The following is a 25,109-nucleotide window of genomic DNA, read 5'->3' as shown; positions in this document are numbered from 1 at the left end:
TTGTGTGAATGGTGCTGGTGTGGTTTAAACACACACCACAAAGCGGGGGGGGCTGTGTCTGTCTTTGCAAGATCTGTGGCCTAGCAGTGACTGCTGAGTGAATGGTGCTGAGGTCATGTCTGCACTGCAGGTCCCTCAGGCTTGCTTCAGGTGAGCTCCCATCTCCCACTGGGACCGGATGCCCATTCCTTGCTGGGGGAGGCCTGCAGTTCTGGCTGTGCCTATTCCTGCCTGCTGTGATGGTAACCAGAGCACAGTGCACAGGGAGGGCACGGCCACCCTCCCCAGCCTGCTCCAGTTGCACCCCAGTCTCACAGCAGCAGGTAGTTGTGGTGCTCAGAGCTCACACCGGTGAAGTTGTCAGCAAGGATGTCACTTAAGTGGGTGAGGTCCATCAGGATGATTGTGGTTTCCAGCCTCCATCCACCTCCAACTGCTGGCCCCTTAGCCGCCTGAACTGCCAAGCCCATGAGGGAAAGTCTTGTTGAAGGTATCTCAATACCCAGTGACCTGCAGCTCTCTGGAGCAGCAACTCGTCAGCCTACTGGTTCCTTTTTCTGATACAGTGCAGAAGGGATGGGATACTGGCAGCAGTGAAAGAACCAACTGCGGCATAATTTCTTCTATTCCGGTGTGATGGAATTAGCAGTTAATCCGGATTCTATTTAATTATTTTGTAAGAAGCCAAGTGTTACAAAAAGGAATTGACTACTAGAAGTTGCTATAATGTGAAACTGCCTCAATCACATTCATCTTGGTCAAGTATGCTGCTACTTTTTACCAAGTGCCTTGGTTAGAGCTGCTTGGAGTAACCTCTTGCCAGGCATGTGTAGTAGTTTCAAGGCAAAACAAATGAGAGGCTCCAAGTCAGAGATACAATTTAATAGGAAAAAAAGAAAAAAAAGGAAAGAAAGTAAAATAAAATCAATGCAGTAATACAAAAGACCACTGACAGAGTCAGAATACAACCTGAGCGTAGTGATGGAAGCAGTCCAGATGAGGTGGTCTTCCTGAAGCAGTGATCCTGTAGAAAAGTCTGGTAGCTCGGGTCCTCTGGGAATCCAGTGGGTAAGCGCCCCTCTGGTGTTCAGAGTCTCAGCTTATATCCAGGCTGGAATGCTTGGTTTCTCCCTCTGGGCGGAGCATCCCACAATGGGATGGTGAGTCATGTGATAAGGCCTGATGGGCCCATTAACAGGAGGTAGTCCAGGAGGGGGTTATCTGTGAGCTGTGTAGCAAAGGTGCTGATGGCCCATTAACAGAAGATAAGCCAGAGTGGAGGAGGCAGGGAGCACTGCCTCACCTGGTTTCAACAGTTCTTGAAGATGGTGATAGAATATACTTCAACCCAGGACATTATCCACCCCTTATTCTATTACCATCTACATCATCCCAAATCAATACCTTCCTTAAACTACACACACACACATATATATATATAATGAAATCCTACACACAGTTCTCACTTAAAATAAGGTCTCCTTGTGGTACACAGTGGGTGTCCCCATCCTTTTGCATCACCCACCAAGTGTAACCAGGTCCTTGTGCAAAGACAACCCCACGGATGGGTTTGCCCTTGCCCGAGGTGGGATTAATCCAAACAGTCTTTCCTAACATACCTCTCATGTGTACCACAGGGACCCTATCTCCATCCACTGTATGCAAGGATTCAGACTGGGCAGGACCAGCTCGATTGATGGACCCTCGGGTATTGACCATCCAGGTGGCCTTCGCTAAGTTCTGTTCCCAATTTTTGAAGGTCCCTCCACCAAGTGCCTTAAGGGTAGTTTTAAGCAGTCCATTGCAGCGTTCCACCTTCCCGGCAGCTGGTGCATGGTATGGGATATGGTATATCCATTCGATTCCGTGTTCTCTGGCCCAAGTGCTTATGAGGCCATTCTTGAAATGAGTCCCGTTGTCTGACTCAATTCTCTCAGGGGTGCCATGTCTCCACAGGACCTGCTTTTCCAGGCCCAAGATGGTGTTCCGGGCAGTAGCATGAGGCACAGGGTAGGTCTCCAGCCATCCAGTGGTTGCTTCCACCATGGTGAGCACGTAGCGCTTGCCTTGGCGGGTTTGGGGAAGGGTGATGTAGTCAATTTGCCAGGCTTCCCCATACCTATACTTTGACCATCGTCCGCCATACCACAGAGGCTTCACTCGCTTGGCCTGTTTGATCGCAGCACAGGTCTCGCAGTCATGGATAGCCTGGGAGATGCTGTCCATAGTAATGTCCACCCCTCGGTCACGAGCCCATCGATATGTTGCATCTCTCCCTTGATGACCAGAGGCATCATGAGCCCAACGAGCTAGGAACAATTCTCCTTTGTGCTGCCAGTCTAGATCAACCTGAGATACTTTCACCTTGGCAGCTCGATCCACCTGCTCGTTGTTATGATGTTCTTCATTAGCCCGACTCTTGGGTACATGCGCATCCACGTGTCGAACCTTCACGGTCAGCCTTTCTACTCGGGTGGCGATGTCCTGCCAAATCTCAGCAGCCCAGATGGGTTTCCCTCTGCGCTGCCAGTTGGCCTTTCTCCAGCGGTCCAGCCATCCCCACAGAGCATTAGCTACCATCCATGAGTCAGTGTAGAGATAGAGCCTTGGCCACTTCTCTCGTTCAGCAATATCCAAAGCCAGCTGGACAGCTTTAAGCTCTGCGACCTGACTCGATCCACCTTCTCCCTCGGTAGCCTGTGCAACTCGTCGTGTGGGGCTCCATACAGCAGCTTTCCATTTCTGGTTAGCACCTACAATTCGGCAGGAACCGTCGGTGAAAAGGGCATATCGTCTCTCACTCTCTGGTAGCTCGTTATATGGTGGGGCTTCCTCGGCCCGTATCACTTGCTCCTCCTCTTCTTCAGAGGATAATCCAAAGGTCTCACCTTCAGGCCAGTTTGTTATAATTTCCAGAATCCCAGGGCGATTCAGGTTTCCAATACGGGCGCGCTGCGTGATCAGGGCGATCCATTTGCTCCACGTGGTGTCGGTGGCGTGATGTGTGGTAGGAACCTTTCCCTTGAACATCCACCCCAGCACCGGTAGTCGAGGTGCCAGAAGCAGCTGTGCTTCAGTACCAATCACCTCTGAGGCAGCTTGGACTCCTTCATAGGCGGCTAAGATTTCCTTCTCTGTGGGAGTGTAGTTGGCTTCGAATCCTCTGTAGCTTCGGCTCCAGAATCCCAGTGGTCGTCCCCGAGTCTCACCCGGCACCTTCTGCCAAAGGCTCCATGACAGACCATGGCTCCCGGCTGCAGAGTAAAGCACATTCTTCACCTCTGATCCCGTCCTGACTGGGCCAAGGGCTACCGCATGAGCGATTTCCTGCTTGATCTGGGCGAAAGCTTGCTGCTGTTCTGGGCCCCAGTGGAAATCGTTCTTCTTGCGGGTGACCAGGTAGAGAGGGCTCACAATTTGGCTATACTCGGGAATGTGCATCCTCCAGAAACCTATGGCACCTAGGAAAGCTTGTGTTTCCTTCTTGTTGGTCGGTGGAGACATTGCAGTGATCTTATTGATGACTTCAGTGGGAATCTGACGCCATCCATCTTGCCACTTCACTCCCAGGAACTGGATCTCTCGAGCAGGTCCCTTGACTTTGCTCCTCTTGATGGCGAAGCCGGCCTTCAGGAGAATCTGAATGATCTTCTCTCCCTTCTCAAAGACTTCTGTTGCGGTGTTTCCCCACACGATAATGTCGTCAATGTATTGCAGGTGTTCTGGAGCCTCACCCTTTTCCAGTGCAGCCTGGATCAGTCCATGGCAAATGGTGGGACTGTGCTTCCACCCCTGGGGCAGTCGGTTCCAGGTGTACTGCACGCCCCTCCAGGTGAAGGCAAACTGAGGCCTGCATTCTGCTGCCAGAGGAATGGAGAAAAAGGCATTTGCAATATCAATGGTCGCATACCATTTTGCTGCCTTGGATTCCAGCTCATACTGAAGCTCCAACATGTCTGGTACGGCAGCGCTCAGTGGTGGTGTGACTTCATTCAGGCCACGGTAATCCACTGTCAGTCTCCATTCTCCACTGGACTTACGCACGGGCCATATAGGGCTATTAAAGGGTGAACGAGCCTTGCTTACCACCCCTTGGCTCTCCAGCTCACGAATCATCTTATGGATGGGGACCACAGAGTCTCTGTCGGTGCGATATTGCCGACGGTGCACTGTTGCTCGGGCGATCGGCACCTGTTGTTCTTCAACTTTCAGTAGTCCCACAGCAGAGGGGTCGTCTGAGAGTCCAGGCAAGGTACTCAGTTGTCTGATGCCTTCTGTCTCTAGAGCAGCTATGCCAAAAACCCAGCGGTATCCTCTTGGGTCTTTGAAATACCCATTTCTGAGATAGTCTATGCCCAAAATGCATGGGGCCTCTGGACCAGTCACAATGGGGTGTTTCTGCCATTCTTTCCCAGTTAGACTTACTTCAGCTTCCAGTACAGTCAGCTCCTGGGATCCTCCTGTCACCCCAGAAATGGAAATGGGTTCTGCTCCCACGTACCTTGATGGCATCAGAGTACACTGAGCACCGGTATCAACCAGAGCCGTATATCTTTGTGGGTCAGATGTTCCAGGCCATCGGATCCACACAGTCCAGTAGATCCGATTGTCCCTTTCCTCTACCTGGCTAGAGGCAGGGCCCCCCTATTCCTGGTCATGGCATACATTGCTCTCTTCTTGTAAATATGTTTCTGAGGTTCCTTCAAGAGGATCAGTCATATCGTCATTCCTGTACCGTCTGGAGTTCTGTGCACGAGAGACCGGAGCAACATTGATTCTAGATGGGCTCTTTGTGGTAGGTGTTTCTCTTTTCAGTTCACGTACCCGGGCTGCTAAGGAGGAGGTGGGTTTTCCATCCCACTTCCTCATGTCTTCTCCATGCTCCCGAAGAAAAGACCAGAGGTTACCTCGGGGTGTGTATCCTCTCTCCCTGGCTGGGGAGCGCCTGCTCCTAATGGCAGAGACTCTCATTGGCTCTGGCTGGATATGGTAAATTTCTTCCTTAAGTTCTTTTTTCAGTTTCTGATGGCCTTCTTCAATCAAGTTCCGGACTTGCTCAGCCAGTCTTGTTTCCACAGATGAGACATGGGTACGAACTGGGGCAGTGACAGTGTCCTCGTAAATTCTTAGTTTATTAGCCAAGACACCTACCCTGTCCTCACCTTCCCTCCATTGCAGTGTTGCCAGGTAACGTGAGTACATCTCGGGTCCAAGCCGTGCAAATCTTAACCACATCCGTGATGTGCACTGGACACCATCTGGGTTTTTAGGAAATCTCTCATCTTCTGAAAAAATGATTTCCAACACAGCCAATTCCCTCAGGCATCGGATACCTTGTTCTATTGTGTTCCATTTTCCTTGGTGCACTTGGAGGTCTTCTTTACAAAGGTATCTATCCTTCACACTTGTTAGCAGTCGCTGCCAGAGGCTGAGAGGTTCTTGGCTTTTCCCAATCCCCTGGTCAATGACCACATCCCGGGACAACGATCCCAGTTGCCTGGCCTCACTTCCATCCAGAATGGTGTCATTGGCTGCAGCGTCCCAGATGCGGAGCAGCCAGGTCAGGATGGACTCGTTGGTCTGGCGGGTGAATTCCCTTCGCAGGTCACGCAGCTCACCCAGAGATAGAGAGCGAGTGATGATTTCTGGCTCTGTCTCTTCTGCTGATTGTGAAGGTCCTGCTGCACCCTCATCAGTCACTATGCGGACTGATTTGGTCCTTGATTTCTTCTTCTGAACGGGGGCAACTGCTACTGGTTTAGGCTGTTCCGGTTCGGTGATGGTTTGTGTGGAGATGCTGATGGCACCCTTAGTCCCTTTCTCCTCTGTGACAGTCTGCGTAGATGTGGACACTGTTGCCTCACTTTTGGCTTCTTTCTCCTCTGTGACGGTCTGTGTAGATGAGGACACTGTTGCCTTGCCTTTGGTTCCTTTCACCTCTGTGACACTCTGTGTAGACACTGATATCGTTGCTCTGCTTCTTTTTCCCTCTTCCTCTTCCTTCAGAACACGCTGTATCACACCATGTAGTGTTTTGATTCTAAGCATGGTGCGGGCCGTGCAGAGAAGACAAAGCAGGACTAACAACAACATCATGCTGTCCTTGGCATCCAGAGGGTATTCCATATTTTCAAAAACTGCTGTGTCATGCCTGAAAAGCTGGAAAAAAATCATTCTTCACCCCTCCCCACAGGGGCTGGGTGAAATTGTTGAGGCCCCAGATGTAGCATCCTAGACCAGAACAAGAAAACAAAACTGGGTGTATATTCTGAATAATGTTCATTGCCTCAGAGTTTATCAAGCAATGGACATAATAGACTACTAAAGCAATTTTAGTACCATACCCTGGTCTACGCAGGAGCATTAAGACTGGCAGATAGTACCCCAGTTGTGGAAAAATATAGAGAGATAGATATAAGACACATGTAAGCATGTTGAGCATCATAGCGAACAGGTGTCTTCTTCAATACAAAATTGTAATTCTGACTTTTCTCAGTGCCTTGTGCCCCACTTTGGGTGCCAAAAATGTAGTAGTTTCAAGGCAAAACAAATGAGAGGCTCCAAGTCAGAGATACAATTTAATAGGAAAAAAAGAAAAAAAAGGAAAGAAAGTAAAATAAAATCAATGCAATAATACAAAAGACCACTGACAGAGTCAGAATACAACCTGAGCGTAGTGATGGAAGCAGTCCAGATGAGGTGGTCTTCCTGAAGCAGTGATCCTGTAGAAAAGTCTGGTAGCTCGGGTCCTCTGGGAATCCAGTGGGTAAGCGCCCCTCTGGTGTTCAGAGTCTCAGCTTATATCCAGGCTGGAATGCTTGGTTTCTCCCTCTGGGCGGAGCATCCCACAATGGGATGGTGAGTCATGTGATAAGGCCTGATGGGCCCATTAACAGGAGGTAGTCCAGGAGGGGGTTATCTGTGAGCTGTGTAGCAAAGGTGCTGATGGCCCATTAACAGAAGATAAGCCAGAGTGGAGGAGGCAGGGAGCACTGCCTCACCTGGTTTCAACAGTTCTTGAAGATGGTGATAGAATATACTTCAACCCAGGACAGCATGTTTTCCTTAAGGCCTCGACAGACCATTTATAAGGATGCTCAGTATATTTGGTATGTGGCAACAACCTGGAAACTAATCCCATGTCTGCTGAAAACTAAATCCAAGGCTGTGTAATATCCTTCATGCTGTGGCTAGGAATAGTGTTACTGAAGTATGTTCCAGTGCTTGGGTGACGAATAAAATGCAGACTGAGTGAACACTGGCTTTCCACTTCCGTGAGGGGAGTGGAGGGGCAAATGATTGGAATAGTGCAGCTACTGCATGGCTGGGATCTGAGAAAGCTCAATAAACACTGTCTGTGGCTAACGTCAGCTGGGAAAGAAAAGTACAGTGGTGCTCAAAGAGCAGTGGACAGTAGGAAAATGCTAAACCTGTACTTGCAAATATTTTGAGGACAGCGAGGAAGGTCTAAGATGATTCACAGCAATTTAAACAGAATTCATTAAGAGGTGAAATACTTTTAAAAAAATTACTTGTGTGATCTTGCTGTATGAGCAGCTTGGGCTAAGAATAGAAGGATGCTACAGAAGGATTTATTTCTCCATTTCCCCTCTTACCAGTATTAGATTTGATCCTTTCTACTACAAAATACCAGTTATTTTTCTTATCCTCTAAGTCATGAAACAAGTGGATTCTACTCCTAATGTGGAACTCAAGCAGTAATGAAACCTGAATATCAAACTTCATCGACATACTGAATGCTGTAATTATATATTAAAACAATTTTTAAAGTTTGGATCTTAAGAAGGTTGAAGAAGGCCAAAGCAGCTTCTGTTATGCAGACTTTGTGCATGATAATGTAATACCAGAGTAAACATCCTAGAATGCTATATAAGTTAAAATGGTGTTGCACCACAGTATTTCCCTAGTTGGAAATGGCTAAAAAGCCTGCATGTTTTGCTCTGAGCATTCATGAAACATGATTACATACACTGCCACAAAAGACTCAAAGTTTCTTATCCGACTTCAAGATACTACTATGACTGTCTAGAAAAGGTAGTGCAAAACATTGATTATCAACACTTGCTGATGTCTTTGCTGTGCCTTTAGGGTAGAAAACATTGTACTTGCAGAGACCCCGGGGATTCCCGCCTGAGCCAGGCAGTTCCTCCCATGGCCAGGAGTGAGCAGGGTGGAGAAGTGAATGTGCTGTAAGTTGCTGGTCCAGAAATGCCCCAAATACCTTTGAAATACCCAGTTCCTTCCCAGTGCACAGAGTAGTGCTCCCCTCACTGGGCCAGTGCTGAGAGTTGGAGTTCACCAGTCCATGGATGGCCCTCAAAATGCCTTTCACCTGAATTTCAGAAAAGGAGCACCTGAGTTACTTGAGGCACATGAGCAAGAGGGACCTTGGGGAGGGAGGAAAAGGATTGGGAAGACCATTTTTTGCACTCCTTTTCCTCCTCAGCTACAGTTTCTGGATGCATTTGGGCTGTATTTTTGCAGCGGCACAGCACCTGGATGTCAGCAGTGCCATGGGACTTCTCAGGGGTCTCATAGAAATAGCACCAGAGCAAAGGATCCTAGTGGGCTGCAGCCTAGTGGGCTGCATTAGGCAGAGTGCTGCCAGCGCGTGCAGGGAGGTGATCCTGCTCCTCTGCTCAGCACCACTGAGACACACCTGGAGTGCTGGATCCAGTGGTGGACTCCCCAGTACAAGAGAGACATGGACATACTGGAGAGAGTGCAGCAAGGAACTGATGATGGGGAAGGGACTGGAGCATGTCTGATCAGAAAAGAAGCTGAGAGAGCAGAGACTGTTCAGCCTGGAGAAGAGAAGGCTCAGACAGAAGGAGCTTGTAAGTGTGCTGGTAAGTACTGACAGGGAGAATGAAGGACAAGAGGTGAAGAACACAAGGTGAAACTGAAATCCCATGGGACTCAGGAAGACAACTTCTGTATGTGTGTGCATGCTTGTGTGTATGTGCTGGCATGTGTGCCCTGTGTGTGCTAATGCTGTGTGCTGTGCTAGGAGCAGGGGTGTGAGTGTTGAATGCCTTGTGTTGTGTGGCTGCACGTTGTGTGCACAGTGCGGGGTTCACATGCACCGTGTGTGTGTGTTGTGTTCAGTGTGTGTGGGATGGTGGCTCAGTGTGGCCCCAGCTGGGGCTCGGTCCTGTGGGGGCCCCAAGGGGGAGCAGCTTCAGCCCCAGAGAGGTCACCGATGGGGACAGAGGCATGTGGGAGATGGGACATCTGACAGTTTATGGGGCAGACATGGGGGAATTTGGGGGTAGCCAGGGGGATTATAAGGCATGTGGGAGGTTGGGAAACCCTGTGAGAGTTACGGGCTATCCAGGAAGGCAATGTGACACTCAAAGGGTCAGGACACTGGGGAGAATGCTGGGTGCACATCCAGGAGATTAGGGGCCCTTGGGCTGGGAGGGTGGTGCTGGTTATGGGGCACCCGTGGGAGTTGTGGGACATCCAAGAAAGGAGAGAGGGCACAGGAGAGGGCAGAGACACCCCAGGGGGCTATGGGACACCCAGGATGCTGGGAAAACCCAGGGATTCATAAGGCACATGGGGGCCAAATACAGCTTAGACAGGGTTGGGGTCACCCAAGGGGCTCAGGGGGCACCCAGGGAGGGGTATGATCGCAGGGTCCCCCAAGAAGCGGATGCTGGAGCTCAGGCATCTGACACCTCCTTTATTGCTGGAAATAACAGAGCCCTTGATGGGAGGGAGAATCCACGCCCGCTCCAAGGGCCCACAGCAGCACCGTGCCGGGCCTCACTGCAAGGCCTCGCTAGGGGGTTGTGGAGGTGCTGTTGAGGTGCACAGGCCGCCCTCTTTGGCAGTTCACGCGCACATAGTGCTGCGCCTGCCAGCCGCGGTAATTGCAGGGCGGCTGCAGGTTCCGACTGCGATGGCGGCAGACCGTGATGCTCATGGGGTACGTGGTGCTGTAAGTCATGTCCCTGTTGGGCATCTGGGAGCAGGCGGCCACCAGGTCCGCGGCCGGGGCGTGCACGAAGGTGTTGATGTACTTGCAGACTGGGTTCGTCATCTGCCGCCGTGCCATCATGGTGTTGCAGTAGCGAAGTGCCGACTGTGTGGACGTCTGGGGGTAGTCCACGTGCTGCCGCAGGAACTTATCATAGCGGGTCTCGCCCAGCACCCCTGCCAGTGCTGCCAGCAGCAGGGTCATGCACAGCACCCAGCCCGCCATGGACACCTGGAGAAGGTGGGGTTAGGGCCATCTGGACCTCTGGGCCCCCGACTGGAAATCCCACCCTGGGTGCTTGGTTGTTCTATAAATTCCCCCTCCCAAATCCCTGGGTCCCATACAAATCCCCTCCCAATGCATGGAGGCCCGTCTCTGGACAGGTGGGCTATCTGTGGATCTTGCCTGGCTGCATAGGTCCCCTAAAGTTAGGCACTCCCCAGAAGCCTCAGTCCCCCATGGAACACCTCCATACCTGCACCTCAGATCCCTGGCTCCCCTATAGATCCACCGTGTGCCCCGACACCCGGATGCCATACACAGCCTTCCTTCCCCACTGGATGCCTGGGCTCCTCACAGACCCCTCCCACAGACATTCTGGCCCCCTATGCACCCCTCACCTGCACCTGTGTGCGCGCCTCAGTTTCCCTTATGGCCTCAGGGGTTTCCAGGATCCCTCCCACTCTTCTGCACCTCTTTTATACTGGCCCCAGCTGTGCCCAATGGGCAAGGATCCAGGAGGAGGGGCAGGGTAAAGAGCAAGGTCCAGTGGATGTCTGAGGAAGCCAGGTGCCAAGGAGGCCCCACACGCCCTCATGGCCCCCAAGGTCATTAGGTAATCATTAACGAACCACGTGACTGCCTGTGTGCATCCCCTTGGGTGGCCCCTGCCTGCTCTGGCCTTGGCCACCTGTCCCATGAAAGGATACCTGGGTCCTTTTGGGTGGCACGGCAAGATATGTGGTTCCTTGAGGGGAGGGCAGGATGTCACCATCACCTGGAAGCTGGCAGATGTTCCTACAACCCCTGAAAGGTGTGGCACATCCGTGGCTCTTCTGCAGTGCTAAGGGACCTGTGTGTTCCTTTTCCCTAAGTCCCCTTGCAGGCAAATTCATACGCCCGGGAAGTGCCAGGATACATTTTTCCTCGCTACCTCCCATGCTCCCAGCTGCTCCATTGATGTAGAGACAAGCAAAGAACCAGGAGCCAGCCTGAGCCCATCAAATACTCCTTTCCCTTGACCATCGCAATGGAGCTCCAAGGAAGGCATGTCCCCTCCAGAGGGAGAGGCATGCAGTGCCCAGGAGAGGCTGTCACAAGTGGGTGCAAGTGGTCTCCATCCTCCTCTTCTAAGACGTTAGAGACACTCTGATGGGAAGTGGCAAAGAGAGAGAATGGGGTCCTGGGCAGCACCTCTCCTAAGAGAGCTGTAACATTTCCAAGACTGGCCACAGTGAAGGTGCAGAGGGTCCTGCCCTGTGCTCTGGTGGCATTTCTACAGCCTCTGAAGAAATCCTCCTGAAAGGATTTCACAGTCCCTACAGTGGGAACAGCTCGGGCACTTGGCCAAAACATTGCAGATGTGAAAGGTCAGCACAGTCCCCTTGCTGACTCTCAATACCCAGCCCCTGGGCATGGAAGGAGGATGGGGATTCTCATCATGACCCTCGGACACACTCTGCTTTCCGCTGTCCTGGTGTGGGTACAAAAGGGATGGCGTCCACAGGAGGAGGAGCAAGCCTGGATGCTTGGCAATGGGCTGTCTCTAGCTGGCATGGTGCAGGTACCTGTGCTGGATCCCATCCTACCTGGCAGAGCCTCAGGCATATCCTTGCCAGAGGCTGCTGTGAGGCTCATTGGTGAGCCACAGCCTGCGGTCACCTCTTGTCCCAGGGGAGTCCCAATTGCCTGGCGCTGTCCTGGGCACTGCTTCTTCATGTCCCATCCCTGCCCATGCAGGGAGGCTGAGCGGAGCCTCCTCCTGCCCTGTGCGGTGGGCAGAGGAGCCATCGGCCGAGGCATTTGGGGCAGCCCAGACCACCAACTTCTGGTTGCCCCCTTGGCGCCCCAAGACCTGGGAAAGCTGCCGATTTTAGGAGCTCTCAAAACACGGAGTCTAGTTTAGACAGGAGACCTTGTTTATTCTGCACGTGATGCAAGGTGGAGGTTTGACAAATCAAACACACCATGGGGTAAAAAGTTACATCTTAAATACATTAAATTTACATGAGCCCGTCTGTCTAATGCATATTCCTCGTCTATCGATGCATATTTATTTGTAGGACATACTCTTACGTGATGCTTGAAATACGAAGTTCTTCATTAAGCAACTTCCATTGTACAAAATACCAGACGACATCAGTTACGTTTACAAAAGGTGAAAGATTCAGCCTGGGGACAGATAGTTCAGCTCGAAGACATCACAATGGGCAGGAGGTGGCACCTGCCTTTCGCCCGGGCACACTCAGTGCAGCGAACGCCGTCGCTGTGGCTCTGCCCGCCTGCACAGCGGCCCCGCTCGGGCATCCCCATTTCCGGCGCGACGTTGCGCTCCGGCCGCGAGTCCCGGGCCGGGGCGCAGGGATCGGGCGAGCCGGCCTGGGCGCTCCGCGGGGATCGGGCGAGCCGGGCTGGGCGCTCCGCGGGGATCGGGCGAGCCGGGCTGGGCGCTCCGCAGGGCTCCAGGCGGGGGCGCTCACGGGCACGGGCTGCGCCAAGGCTCCCCCCGCCCCCCCGTGCAGTTGGTCCCGTCCCGCCGTGGTACGTCCCGGGCGGGCCGCTCCCGCTCCCGGCGCTGGAGGCGGCCCTGTTCGGGCAGGTCTCGCGCGAGCGTCGGTCTCGTATAATCTCGCGGGAGCTCGCGGGCTCCGCCCTTTTCGCGGCGCGGGCCGGGCGATGGCGGTCGGCAAGAACAAGCGCCTCACCAAGGGCGGCAAGAAGGGCGCCAAGAAGAAAGTGTGAGGGCCGCCGGGGCGCGGGCGGGCAGGGCCCGGGGGCGCCGGGCGGGGCGTCGCGGCGGCGGGATGGCGGGGATGTGGGGCGGATGGCGGCGGCGGCCCGGCCGGAGCGGGGCCGATGCTGTCATGGCGTCAGCGGGCGTGGGCCCGGCGCGGCAGGAGCGGCGGCGGGCATTCGGAGAGGAAGGTCTTACTGCAGCCCGGCCTGAGAAAGTCGGTTAAAAATCTTCTTCGTTTGATTCAAGGGTCGACCCTTTCTCCAAGAAGGACTGGTACGATGTCAAAGCGCCGGCGATGTTCAATATCCGAAACATCGGGAAGACGCTTGTCACCAGGACTCAAGGAACGAGTGAGTAGTTGGGGCTGGCTCGGTACAGGGGATTGTGTTCGCTCCGTGTGCCGGCTTCAGCGGTTAAAGAACTTCCTGGATGAAATACTGCTGAAAAACGCGTTTGGCTTGTACTGTTACGATCTTGGAAGCTAAAAAAGCTGGATGATTTGAGAAGATTTTTTTTTTTTTTAGTTGACCGAGTTGTTTAAATAAATGAGTTTAGCTGCAGGGAAGGTCATACGCTGGGCCCTTGTTTGTACAAGAATGGCAAACCATGGAAGGAAGGGCTCGAGGTTTCTAATGAGCTCTTCCTGTGGTAACCCGGCGAGTTGGAAAAAGTTTAAGACATAAGCAGTAGTTCTGATTGTCACAGGGGGAGATGTGGGACAGTGCCACGGGAGACCTTAGTCCTAATACGATCATAACGAGCAGCACATCAAAAGACTGAAATCTCTGAAATTTAAAGGTTTGGGGTAAAGGTTAGAGCCATAATTTTTGACTTGATGTGAGCATTGATGTATCACTGGAGGGTAAATTCGGTTTTATATGATGTGGCACACCTTGGGAAGAGGAGACCTCTCTTAGGAATGCAGGGGTGTCTGGATAGAGGTAATAACCCTATATTTGGAAGTGTAGCCGTGCAGAAGGGCTCAGTAGCTTTATGATACTCTGCTGGTTGTACTCCAAGTTAGGATGATGATTGTTCCTTTGAACTGTAACACGAGAAACAAATAAAATGAGGGTCACTGCCAAACGACGTGTGAACCAGCCAGTCTTGTTAAAATGGTTCCTCGTTGGAGGAGGGCTCTTCATTGCTGCTTCATCTCTACTGAGCACTTGGGGCTTTTTATGCGTAGTTTTCTCATTACTGTCCATAATTTCCAAATACTCTGTAACCCTTTATATCTGAAACAAACCAGATTATCACACGTGGTGGAATCTGCTGTGTGCTGCTCTTTATATCCCGCACCTGGATACTGTTACCTTAAAAAGATTCCTCCCAAAGGGAGAGATTTCCAACCTTGCTGGCTCTGTGATCACCATTAGAAAACATCAGAGACCAGGATTCCGGCAGGAGTTCAGTATCTGATTTGAAGGACGTGCTTGTAATGTTGATCTAAGGTGTTTTATTCTGGTGCATCACACAGAAATTGCCTCTGACGGGCTGAAGGGCCGCGTGTTTGAGGTGAGCCTGGCTGATTTGCAGAACGATGAGGTCGCCTTCCGCAAATTTAAACTCATCACTGAGGACGTTCAGGGCAAGAACTGTCTGACCAACTTCCATGGGATGGACCTCACACGGGACAAAATGTGCTCCATGGTCAAAAAGTGGCAGGTGTGTAAGGAACAAGGTCTGCATCACTGCCGGTGCCTGCAGGGAGGGGGGAAGTGCCAGGGCCTGGCACAGCCGTGTTTGGAGCGGCATCAGACGGCGTCGGGCGTGTGGGGCTGGGCAGCCTGTGCTGTGCGCGGGTAAATGTTCAGTGCCTCCTCTTCCAGACAATGATTGAAGCCCACGTGGATGTCAAAACCACGGATGGGTACCTGCTGCGCCTCTTCTGCGTGGGCTTCACCAAGAAGCGCAACAACCAGATCCGCAAGACCTCCTATGCCCAGCACCAGCAGGTCCGGCAGATCCGCAAGAAAATGATGGAGATCATGACCCGGGAGGTGCAGACCAACGACCTGAAGGAAGTTGTCAATAAGCTGTAAGCTTTGGCTGTGTTCTCTTTTTCTCCCCGAGAGTTTACATCGTTCTTTGGGGGTTGGTTGTTGCTGGGTGCCTGGGGAGTGCTGGTGCATCCTGAGCTGTTTGTCAGAGGCCAGACAAGGAGCCCCTCATGTGGAAAAGCCAGTCGTCCTTTTCTGCAAATAGCTTCTCTTACTCTCTGCATCTTGTCTGACCTGAATCCGCTGTCACGTTTGCATAAATGTACAGTCCCTCTCCAGAAGATTTGTGGTTCACATTTCTACAGACTAAAGTTGTAATTCTGATCCGTTGGAGCTGTGAATGCTCTGTGCTCTTCTGATAGAAAGTTTTCAAAGTGTGCCGATTGGTTCCAAAAGTTTTGCATTCTTGCTCTCAAAATGAGCACACTTGCGCTGTGTCCCTTCTGACATTGCAAGGGAGGTGTCTTAGAATCTAACTGTACTTGAAGAAAATTGTCCAAGTGATGGTGTAAACTTCTGTAGAATATTTTGTATTCTTAAGGATTTTTTTTAGCCTGTGTTGCTGCTGCAGAAGCAGGCAGAACTTTTAGCATTGTTGTGCTCTGATTCCTCAGGATCCCAGACAGCATTGGCAAGGACATCGAGAAGGCCTGTCAGTCCATCTACCCTCTGCACGATGTCTATGTCCGCAAGGTGAAGATGCTCAAGAAGCCCAAGTTCGAATGTGAGTCTGTTACCTCAGGCACTTGGAGGAGGTTGTGGAAAGGAGTTACTTTAAGTGTGTTTGCTTTTGGATAAAGATGTTACAGCAGGGTCAGTGAGCTTAAGTGGTTGTGGAAGGGAAACAGTGAGTCCTTGTCCCCATGTGTGGCCTCCAGGATGGAAAGCCAAGCGGCGAGCGTGCAGTTTGGAGCTTCTTGAATTCTCGCCTGGAAGTGCTGCTGAACGTTTAACAGCTTTGCCTTGGGAATGAATGATGACAAAATGTTTCGGTCCCAGATGATGTGGAATGATTCCATTTCACCTTTTTCTGACATTCCCGTGTAATTCAGCAGTAGGCTCTTGAGTCCAGATGCTTTTAGGAAAAGGTGTGGTTTGTAGTTCCATTGCATGGCCGTATTTCACTGCGTGTTTCTGTCTGACTGCCACTGCGGAGCATCACTGTGCATGGGCTGTCTGCAATGGACTTAGTCCTACCTACAGAAAGTGTTCTGGTGGTTTAATTTGTATATGATGAGTAATTGAGCAATTTAAAACTGTTCGGACAGGTCTGTGTCTCACCGTTTCTGTCACTGCTTCTTTTCAGTGGGCAAGCTGATGGAGCTGCATGGTGAAGGTGGCGGTGCTGGAAAGCCCTCTGGGGATGAGGCAGGCACTAAGGTAGAGCGAGCTGATGGGTATGAGCCGCCCGTGCAAGAGTCTGTGTGAAACTGAAAATTGGTGGAAAATAAAAGGTTTTAATATACAGAACTAATGCTTGGTTGCCTGTATTGCTACTGGACAATATTGATACTGGATGTGTGGAGGAGTTTTCAATAAGGTAAACCTATGGCCTTGGTTAAAAAAAATAAGTACTCATGTTCTTCTCCAGTTGTTGTGGAGATGCGTGGAAGAAGGTGGGTTGTCTGTTTTGTGGATTCCCTATTGTTGGTTTTACCCAGTAATTTTAGTCCTCACCAGAGAAACCTTGTGTATGTGTGCAGAGCTTGTATTGGTAAGAGGTGCCTCGAAGAGTACATGGAAGGCAGAAATTGCACAGGGAAAGCTGGGTCAGAATTTGGTATTACTGGGAAGTCTTACAGTTTTATCCAGATTACTTGCTTCAGAAAATGTGCCTATGTTTAAATTTCTTGGTAATTTAATACAGCCTCTCATGGGACAGCTGTGGTCTCTGGTGCTCAGAAGGTGTTTGAAGGTGTTAAAGTCATAATTATAGTGATGGAAGCAGCATTAATTTTGAGCAGTGCAGAAATCCAGAATGGCTCAAGCGGTGGAGTTGGGTGTTGGATTTTATCCTGTCAGAACTGAGGGGTGACCGTAATGGAGAACCTGTGGAACTTGAGGGGGGAAAAAGATTCTCTAAAAAGGCAGTGGTCTGTGTTCTGAAGACAAAGCTCTTAAATGTTTTGTGGCGTAATTTTAAGACTGTTTTCCATTATCTAAGGGCATTTTTGCTGCTTGTTCAACTTACGTTGGCTTAAAAATGAAAGACTATTTGTTCTGGCTAAAATGAGTTTTTTGGGCAATTGACATATTTTGTTTAGAATAAGGCAACAAACCTAGACTTGGTCCTATTAAATTGTTAGTAAGTTAGGGATTTAAAACCTGAGAGCAGATTGCAGAGTTCACTGAGAGTGGTGGCTCTTGCAATTAGTTGTCACAGAGCTTAGGACAAGAAATAAAGGAAAACAGTGAAAATGTTACTGTTCCAACAAAGCTGCTGGGGAAGAGGAGCGGGGCCCTGCTACCTATGAAGGCTGTACTGTACCCTGTCAGGGATTTTCACATTTTCCTAGTTGATAGTTCTGGTTGGGATCAAGCAGTATGCAAAATGAGAAGAATGATTGTGACCTTCAAAATGCTGCAAGTGATGTGATTTTGTCTTGTGATTCCAAGTTACAGTTTTAATATTCTGATTTTTCCACTTGGTGTACTGGAAAGAAGAGTAGTGAGTGCACAATACCCAGAACCCTGGAACAGGGGGAAGGAATCATGTTGCTTTGTTCTTCCCATCTGTACTGCTGAGGCAGGTGGCGCCTGCCTCCAGGAATCCCAGACAGCCACATTTTTGAAGCTGTCAGGTTTTATTTGTTACTTGCATATCTGAGTTCTGTATGTTGCCAAAAAGTTAGTCCGAGAGCATTTGGGGAAAGAACAAGAACTTGGGTTTTTTTCAGGCTTTTAAATGTATTGTTTGGAACAGTGCATTGCCATGTAGGCGTTCTAGGTAAATGTAGGCTTTGTGATGTGATTTCAGGTGAGGGAAAAGCAGGAAGGAAAATAGTGTGCATCCTCTGTATTGTCTCAACAAATACCAGCTGAAAAATCATGAAGTATGAAAGCAGCAATCAGCAGAGCACACCTAAATGACCCGCAGGATCAGCCCATGTCTTCCTCACAGCGTTGTCTCATTGAGAACCACAGAGTGTGTATGTGATAACCTGTGGTGACAGCTGCTTGCTGCAGGTAGCAAAATGCTGGCGGTTCTGTAGGTGCTGTGTGTGAGGCACACCCAAGTCCAAAGGCTTGAATAACCTGTTAAAATCATCCAGATTCTCTGAGGGGTCTGGACTACTTGTCTGGGGCTGGGGTGTTACTTTGCAGCTAGGCTAAATATTTAAGCAGAATGAGATCTCACACTGTCAACCGGAAAGCTCATCTTTGCAGAGCATAAGACAATTAAAATGCCCTCATGATTTAATTACAAAACTTTTATTGGTTAAATACATTCTTAATTTACAGAGGTACCATAACAAACTTACTGGACTTAACAAAGGTTTATTCAGGACACTGTTCATTGTACACAGAACAAAGACATCTTCCTGAAGATATTTCCAGAGAATGGGTCAAACAAAATATTTCGGTAAGTGAGGCTTTGATTCTAATGCATGGAGATCTAGCTGGGTTTCAAGGTTACAGCTGAAATTTGCTCCTACGTTGCAGTTAAGGTTTGCACTCCGCCTCATTCTCGGCTTTTTTGTACACTTTAGGAATTTTATGTTGCCATCTGTACGCCGCGGTCTCACGGTGCTGTTGGGCGTTGTCTTAGGGAAATCCTGTCCTGGAAAAGCCGAGCATCTCCCTCGCTTCGGCGTTCACACAGACGCCGTTGCAGCTGCCTGCAGCCATGCGAGCAGCCCTTAGATGGCACTCGGTGCTCTGAGTAAAAGGCCTTGCTGCTACCCCTGCCCTGCCCCACAGGGAAGGAGGAGGAGATTACATACAGCAGAGTGGTCTTGTCAGTGAACAGGCACTGACTTTAAACATTCAGTGAAGTTACAAAAACAACCGGTCGAGACACAGTTATAAAAATGGAAAAGAGGAAATTGAAAAAAAAAATACTAAAAAATCAGTTCTACTTTTGAGAGTTTTATCAAAACCTTAGAAAACTGCCAGACAAAGAGTAAGTAAACATCGTATAATTCAGCCTCATCTACCACCACACTGGTGCGGTATGTCTTTGAAGGACCTGGCTATTCCTTGGATTTCTCTAGGAGACGACTTTTTTTGGAATAAGCGAGAACTTTTAGAATGTCCTAGGAGGAAAACTTGGGAGAGTGGGAAGGATTGTCCTTGGCTGTGGACTTCCACATGATTGAGTTCCGGACAGGCTTGCTGAGGCTGCTAAAACTGAGTAACAGCTGTAGCCATTCTGTGTTTCCAACCTTCTAGAAACAGCACGTAATTCAGCATTTTGTTTATCCTGCTCATCCCTAATGGAAGTAGACGTCCAGTTCCTCAGCTCATGAAAACTTTGTGTGGTCTTCATCCCCCGCTTGTGTGAATGGTGCTGGTGTGGTTTAAACACACACCACAAAGCGGGGGGGGCTGTGTCTGTCTTTGCAAGATCTGTGGCCTAGCAGTGACTGCTGAGTGAATGGTGCTGAGGTCATGTCTGCACTGCAGGTCCCTCAGGCTTGCTTCAGGTGAGCTCCCATCTCCCACTGGGACCGGATGCCCATTCCTTGCTGGGGGAGGTCTGCAGTTCTGGCTGTGCCTATTCCTGCCTGCTGTGATGGTAACCAGAGCACAGTGCACAGGGAGGGCACGGCCACCCTCCCCAGCCTGCTCCAGTTGCACACCAGTCTCACAGCAGCAGGTAGTTGTGGTGCTCAGAGCTCACACCAGTGAAGTTGTCAGCAAGGATGTCACTTAAGTCAAAACTATCTCGAGGTCCATCAGGATGATTGTGGTTTCCAGCCTCCATCCACCTCCAACTGCTGGCCCCTCAGCCACCTGAACTGCCAAGCCCATGAGGGAAAGTCTTGTTGAAGGTATCTCAATACCCAGTGACCTGCAGCTCTCTGGAGCAGCAACTCGTCAGCCTACTGGTTCCTTTTTCTGATACAGTGCAGAAGGGATGGGATACTGGCAGCAGTGAAAGAACCAACTGCGGCATAATTTCTTCTATTCCGGTGTGATGGAATTAGCAGTTAATCCGGATTCTGTTTAATTATTTTGTAAGAAGCCAAGTGTTACAAAAAGGAATTGACTACTAGAAGTTGCTATAATGTGAAACTGCCTCAATCACATTCATCTTGGTCAAGTATGCTGCTACTTTTTACCAAGTGCCTTGGTTAGAGCTGCTTGGAGTAACCTCTTGCCAGGCATGTTTTCCTTAAGGCCTCGACAGACCATTTATAAGGATGCTCAGTATATTTGGTATGTGGCAACAACCTGGAAACTAATCCTATGTCTGCTGAAAACTAAATCCAAGGCTGTGTAATATCCTTCATGCTATGGCTAGGAATAGCGTTACTGAAGTATGTTCCAGTGCTTGGGTGACGAATAAAATGCAGACTGAGTGAACACTGGCTTTCCACTTCCGTGAGGGGAGTGGAGGGGCAAATGATTGGAATAGTGCAGCTACTGCATGGCTGGGATCTGAGAAAGCTCAATAAACACTGTCTGTGGCTAACTTCAGCTGGGAAAGAAAAGTACAGTGGTGCTCAAAGAGCAGTGGACAGTAGGAAAATGCTAAACCTGTACTTGCAAATATTTTGAGGACAGCGAGGAAGGTCTAAGATGATTCACAGCAATTTAAACAGAATTCATTAAGAGGTGAAATACTTTTAAAAAAATTACTTGTGTGATCTTGCTGTATGAGCAGCTTGGGCTAAGAATAGAAGGATGCTACAGAAGGATTTATTTCTCCATTTCCCCTCTTACCAGTATTAGATTTGATCCTTTCTACTACAAAATACCAGTTATTTTTCTTATCCTCTAAGTCATGAAACAAGTGGATTCTACTCCTAATGTGGAACTCAAGCAGTAATGAAACCTGAATATCAAACTTCATCGACATACTGAATGCTGTAATTATATATTAAAACAATTTTTAAAGTTTGGATCTTAAGAAGGTTGAAGAAGGCCAAAGCAGCTTCTGTTATGCAGACTTTGTGCATGATAATGTAATACCAGAGTAAACATCCTAGAATGCTATATAAGTTAAAATGGTGTTGCACCACAGTATTTCCCTAGTTGGAAATGGCTAAAAAGCCTGCTTGTTTTGCTCTGAGCATTCATGAAACATGATTACATACACTGCCACAAAAGACTCAAAGTTTCTTATCCGACTTCAAGATACTACTATGACTGTCTAGAAAAGGTAGTGCAAAACATTGATTATCAACACTTGCTGATGTCTTTGCTGTGCCTTTAGGGTAGAAAACCTCTCCCACACACAGGGAGTAGCACAAAGGCAGCACTTCATGGTGTTTTTAAAATCTGAACAAAGTTCTTGGGAAATATCCCAGATTTTCCTAGTATCTCTCCACTCATCCAGTCCTCATCGACAGATTCCAGCTCTGTTATCATGTCACCTGCCTGTAAGAGAAGGAGTAATGTGAGTCAGGACAGCTTACTGTGCAATGTTAATGCATGCAGTGCTGATCCTATTTAGAAGCAATTAATATTAACCAAAGAGAAGAGGAGTAAGATGTGGCCTCTGTTGGTTACATCTCTTGGAGATTGTTTGCTAAAACCAGCTGAAGTTTCTCTTAGGCTAAATACTTGTCTATGCTTAAAAATCCCCTTCGGAGGGAGAGAACTGCTGGATAACTTCTCACATTGCTTTGGCTCTCCAGGTATGTTAAGTGCTGGCTGCTCATGGGCCCCTTGCTTTACTGTTTGGGTGTTTTTCCAGGGTTTGTTTTCTTAAAACACTGGAAAGATTTTTTTTTTTTTTTAAATTTAGTCACAGTATTTTCTAGCACTTGGAAACTTTCCCCCAAAAAAGGAAAGGCAATCTTAAGAGCTCAGTATGGCCATGTAAATTGCAGCTCCTGTGTTTGGTTCTGGTTCTTGTTCTCACTGTCCCATGCCGCACATTTCATCTGAAGTACTGGCCTTTCTTTCAGTACCTCTATTCCCCTTTTCTGCTTTAAAGAATCATCTATCCCTTCAGTATTGCAACCTGCTAATGCTGAAACTATTTTGCTAGTTTTAGAAGGGAAAATACTGTGAGTTTCAGCTCCTGTGGAATTCTACTGTTTCTCAGAAATTTGCTTTTGAGAACATGATTCCCTAAATCAAGGTATTTGATTGAATATCAAGGGCACTCTGTTTCTTGTCCATGCTTAATATGATCTGGGCATCCAGCATGTATTTAATTTTTCCCCTAGTTGCCATGGCAACTCTGTATTGTGTTGCCAGTTCAAGATTTTGCAATAGTGGGTTTCCCTTAGAGGCCTGGCTCCTGTAGCACTGGCACTCTCACCTTTACCTCCTACTCAGTTTTCTTTCTAGTCCAAAGAGAGGCTCCCTTGACCACATCAACCAATCAGGAACTGAATGTACTGCAAAATAAGGTTTGTTTATCTTGTCTCGTTAACTAGATCAGAGAAGTCAAGAATTCTGCAACTCCTGACCACTTTTCAGTGCTTTAATGAAGACTTTTGCTCATAGGAAACAGGAGTGATAAGGGAAAAAATGTTTTTTAGAGAGACCACTTATCAAATGTGTTAATATCTATGTATTTTAATATCTTTGTTAATATCTATGCACTTCATCTTTCTTGTCTAAAACCTGTTTTCACAGTGGATGAACCCTATTTTTTAGCACTCCTTAGGAGGATGAAACCTCTAGGAAATGGGTCTAAGGGAGGTACTTACTTTGAAGGAAAGCTCATCTTCATTTTCTCCATGAAAATCATAAAGAGCTTTGGCTTTTCCTTTCTTCCGTCCTCCAGGCTGTGACAGCTCTACCCTGGCTACAGAATATGGACAAGAGAAGTTACTTGCATTGGAGTGAAATAAATCTGTTTCTGAAGAAGTTTCCTGTCATTCTTGTGTTTTCTCCCTGCTGCTGTGCTACAAGTTGTCCAAATGTTATTGCTACTGCTGTAACAAATCACTGTCCTACTGGAATAAAAAACCCTACTGCCACCAGTTCATTTTATAGTATTAAACAGTCTCACAGTTCTGCTTCTAAGCAGATTAAATTTAAAACTCACTTACCTTGAACTTCCCAATGGTGACACATAATAAATGCTGACTTTCCCTCCTTCTGCTCTAAGATGAAGCAGCATCAATACTCCTGAATTATTCCTAAAGGTGGCTCAATGGCCTGTTTTGCCTGTCCCCAAACCACACTGGAAAACATCCCACACTGTTTTACCTCACTTACTAGAACGTTATACTGCCATTATTAGAGAAGGTGGTTCAAAACTTAAGTTTAGCTTTAGAATATTAAAGACTCTGGTGGTGTGTGACTTCTTGATGCCATTGTGTTCTGCTAGAGCTGTCATGACTGGCACGACCCAAGAAATAATGAACTGCCATATAGTAGGAGCACTGTACCTGAGCATGTCTGAACGAAAACTGCTGGGAAAATCCCTTCCTTTCCATTCAGTCTTCCTCTATACCACTCCAAATCTACTTGCTCCAGTATTTGGATGTAGTCTCCCTTTTTGAAGGATAAATCATCTTTGGTTTCTGCTGTAAAATCATGAAGCGCTTCACACCACTCTACCGAGCGTCTGTTGTTCTGTTCAACAGAAGAGATGGATTAATTTTAGAAGTGTGAATGGAGCCCAAAAGCTGATGGATGCTGCTGAAAGCAGCTGTACAGAACATGAGTGTCCCGACACCCTCCCAATACAACAGTGCTGCTGCAGATGTAGACTAGAATGGCATTTCAGCAATTGCCACCACAGAATTTCATCTAGGCCCAGCCACATTCCTTTTTATCTCGGGTGGCAGGGGAAAGGATTAATAAATTCAAAATTAGATCACTGCAGCAATACTTAAAATAGAACTAACAAGAATTTCCTTCAGCACAAAGGCTAAAAATTTACCAATGTTAATTTGTCAGAAGCTCTGAATTCAATCAGCTTAGGCCAAGTGTCAGAACTGAGGCTGTGACAACGCAGCACTGTGTGTTGTGGGAGTGGTGTCGGGTTCTGCAGTTACTCTCGCATAATAATAGAGTCTCTGTAAATCTGTGCATAAATTCTGGGCCTCACCTATAAGGTTTTTATTACCTGAGGAAGGGAAGATGAAACCTCTACCTTATTCTTCATTGCTGCTTCTGTACCTAGATAAGTAAAGCACAGCTTAAGAATAGGAGCAGTGTCTATTCAGAATGCTACTAACGACAGAGATTTTAGATATTTGAAGTCATTATTAAGAATAGCTTCTTAAAAAGTCCTACTGGGTTTTTTTGTGGTTTTTTTTTTAATTGGTCTTTCCTCTAGTTTTACTTCCTTTCTGCAATCATTGTCCTTTTGGAATTTTCTCCTATATGCTACCTATTTGCATTAAGTACAAAACCATGCTCTTCAAGACTTTTGTGAACATATTCTTACCTGTTCCAGGCAGATCTTCAATTACTTCCACAAAGTTCAAGGGGAAAATTCCAGACGTGCCTCTGAGCTCTCCTTTGGCCCACTCTTCGTTTACATATTCTTTCAGGATAATAGTTTCACCTTCTGAAAAACTGAGCTCATCTTTCTGATCTCCAATGTATTCAAATCGTGCTATACATCTTGGACCTCTGAACAAACAAAAGAGAAAATTACTTTGTTTCTTTATTATTACTGTCCACTTAATAATAAGACACCATTGTGCTCAATATATGCATTGATATTTTAATTAAAATGATAAAAAATGCACTGAAGAGAGAACAGGTGGAAAATTGGGCACCAGCCCTGGTTCTCATCTCTGCTTTCTGAGGAGGATGAGTAGAGAGTCTGGAGGAGCCAGATGCCATTTCTGCATCCCAATTGCTGGCTGCTACAATATTTTGCAAAAGACCCTATTTCCCTTCCAAGCAACAATAAACCCCCTTGTTTCTGGGTCACCTATCCAGTTTCATATCTTTGCCTATATCCAGGCAAGTGTCCTGATACAATTTTGTCAAGAGTTTGATTATTTTTTAAGCTAGCATCCCATTTAGATGCAATCAAACATGGGTGGGGGTTGAG

General features: G+C 48.2%; 3 protein-coding genes and 1 non-coding gene across 7 annotated transcripts in view; 2 read left to right on the top strand and 2 right to left on the bottom strand.

The window, feature by feature from the left end:
- Positions 1 to 9,689: 9,689 nt before the first annotated feature.
- LOC136290653 (ribonuclease CL2-like) lies at positions 9,690 to 10,727 on the bottom strand. Of its 2 annotated transcripts, none has more exons than XM_066184995.1 (2): positions 10,633 to 10,727; positions 9,690 to 10,237 (listed from the first exon to the last, which is right to left on the bottom strand). In XM_066184995.1, exon 2 carries the CDS (start codon positions 10,229 to 10,231, stop codon positions 9,809 to 9,811), a length of 423 nt encoding a protein of 140 aa, XP_066041092.1. In that variant the 5' UTR covers positions 10,232 to 10,237; positions 10,633 to 10,727; the 3' UTR covers positions 9,690 to 9,808. The 2 variants fall into 2 exon arrangements, with proteins under 2 accessions (XP_066041092.1, XP_066041091.1); XM_066184994.1 differs by having other exon boundaries at positions 10,627 to 10,713.
- Positions 10,728 to 12,855: 2,128 nt separating this feature from the next.
- On the top strand, positions 12,856 to 16,435 carry RPS3A (ribosomal protein S3A). Its single transcript, XM_066186155.1, has 6 exons — positions 12,856 to 12,963; positions 13,209 to 13,312; positions 14,443 to 14,630; positions 14,795 to 15,003; positions 15,580 to 15,689; positions 16,272 to 16,435. Exons 1-6 carry the CDS (start codon positions 12,902 to 12,904, stop codon positions 16,391 to 16,393), a joined length of 795 nt encoding a protein of 264 aa, XP_066042252.1. The 5' UTR covers positions 12,856 to 12,901; the 3' UTR covers positions 16,394 to 16,435.
- On the top strand, positions 15,934 to 16,003 carry LOC136291566 (small nucleolar RNA SNORD73). Its single transcript, XR_010721630.1, has one exon. It is a non-coding gene; the product is annotated as a small nucleolar RNA SNORD73 (small nucleolar RNA).
- A 1,946-nt stretch (positions 16,436 to 18,381) lies between the features above and the next one.
- Positions 18,382 to 25,109, bottom strand: part of SH3D19 (SH3 domain containing 19) — an 84,498-nt gene continuing 77,770 nt past the window's right edge. For all 3 annotated transcript variants that reach the window (XM_066186152.1, XM_066186153.1, XM_066186154.1), the window contains exons 16-20: positions 24,492 to 24,679; positions 24,168 to 24,220; positions 23,485 to 23,671; positions 22,798 to 22,895; positions 18,382 to 21,511 (exon numbers count right to left, since the gene is read on the bottom strand). In XM_066186152.1, coding sequence (XP_066042249.1) covers positions 21,395 to 21,511; positions 22,798 to 22,895; positions 23,485 to 23,671; positions 24,168 to 24,220; positions 24,492 to 24,679 — 643 coding nt within the window. In that variant the 3' untranslated portion in view covers positions 18,382 to 21,394. The remainder of the gene's footprint in view (positions 21,512 to 22,797; positions 22,896 to 23,484; positions 23,672 to 24,167; positions 24,221 to 24,491; positions 24,680 to 25,109) is intronic.

This window comes from Chamaea fasciata, unplaced genomic scaffold (assembly GCF_029207755.1).
Source record: "Chamaea fasciata isolate MVZ Bird 193981 ecotype frontalis unplaced genomic scaffold, bChaFas1.0.hap1 SCAF_6, whole genome shotgun sequence".
In the NCBI taxonomy this organism is placed as follows: Eukaryota; Metazoa; Chordata; class Aves; order Passeriformes; family Sylviidae; genus Chamaea; species Chamaea fasciata.
Note: the sequence above shows the minus strand (reverse complement) of the source record. Positions and strands in the feature narration are given on the sequence as shown.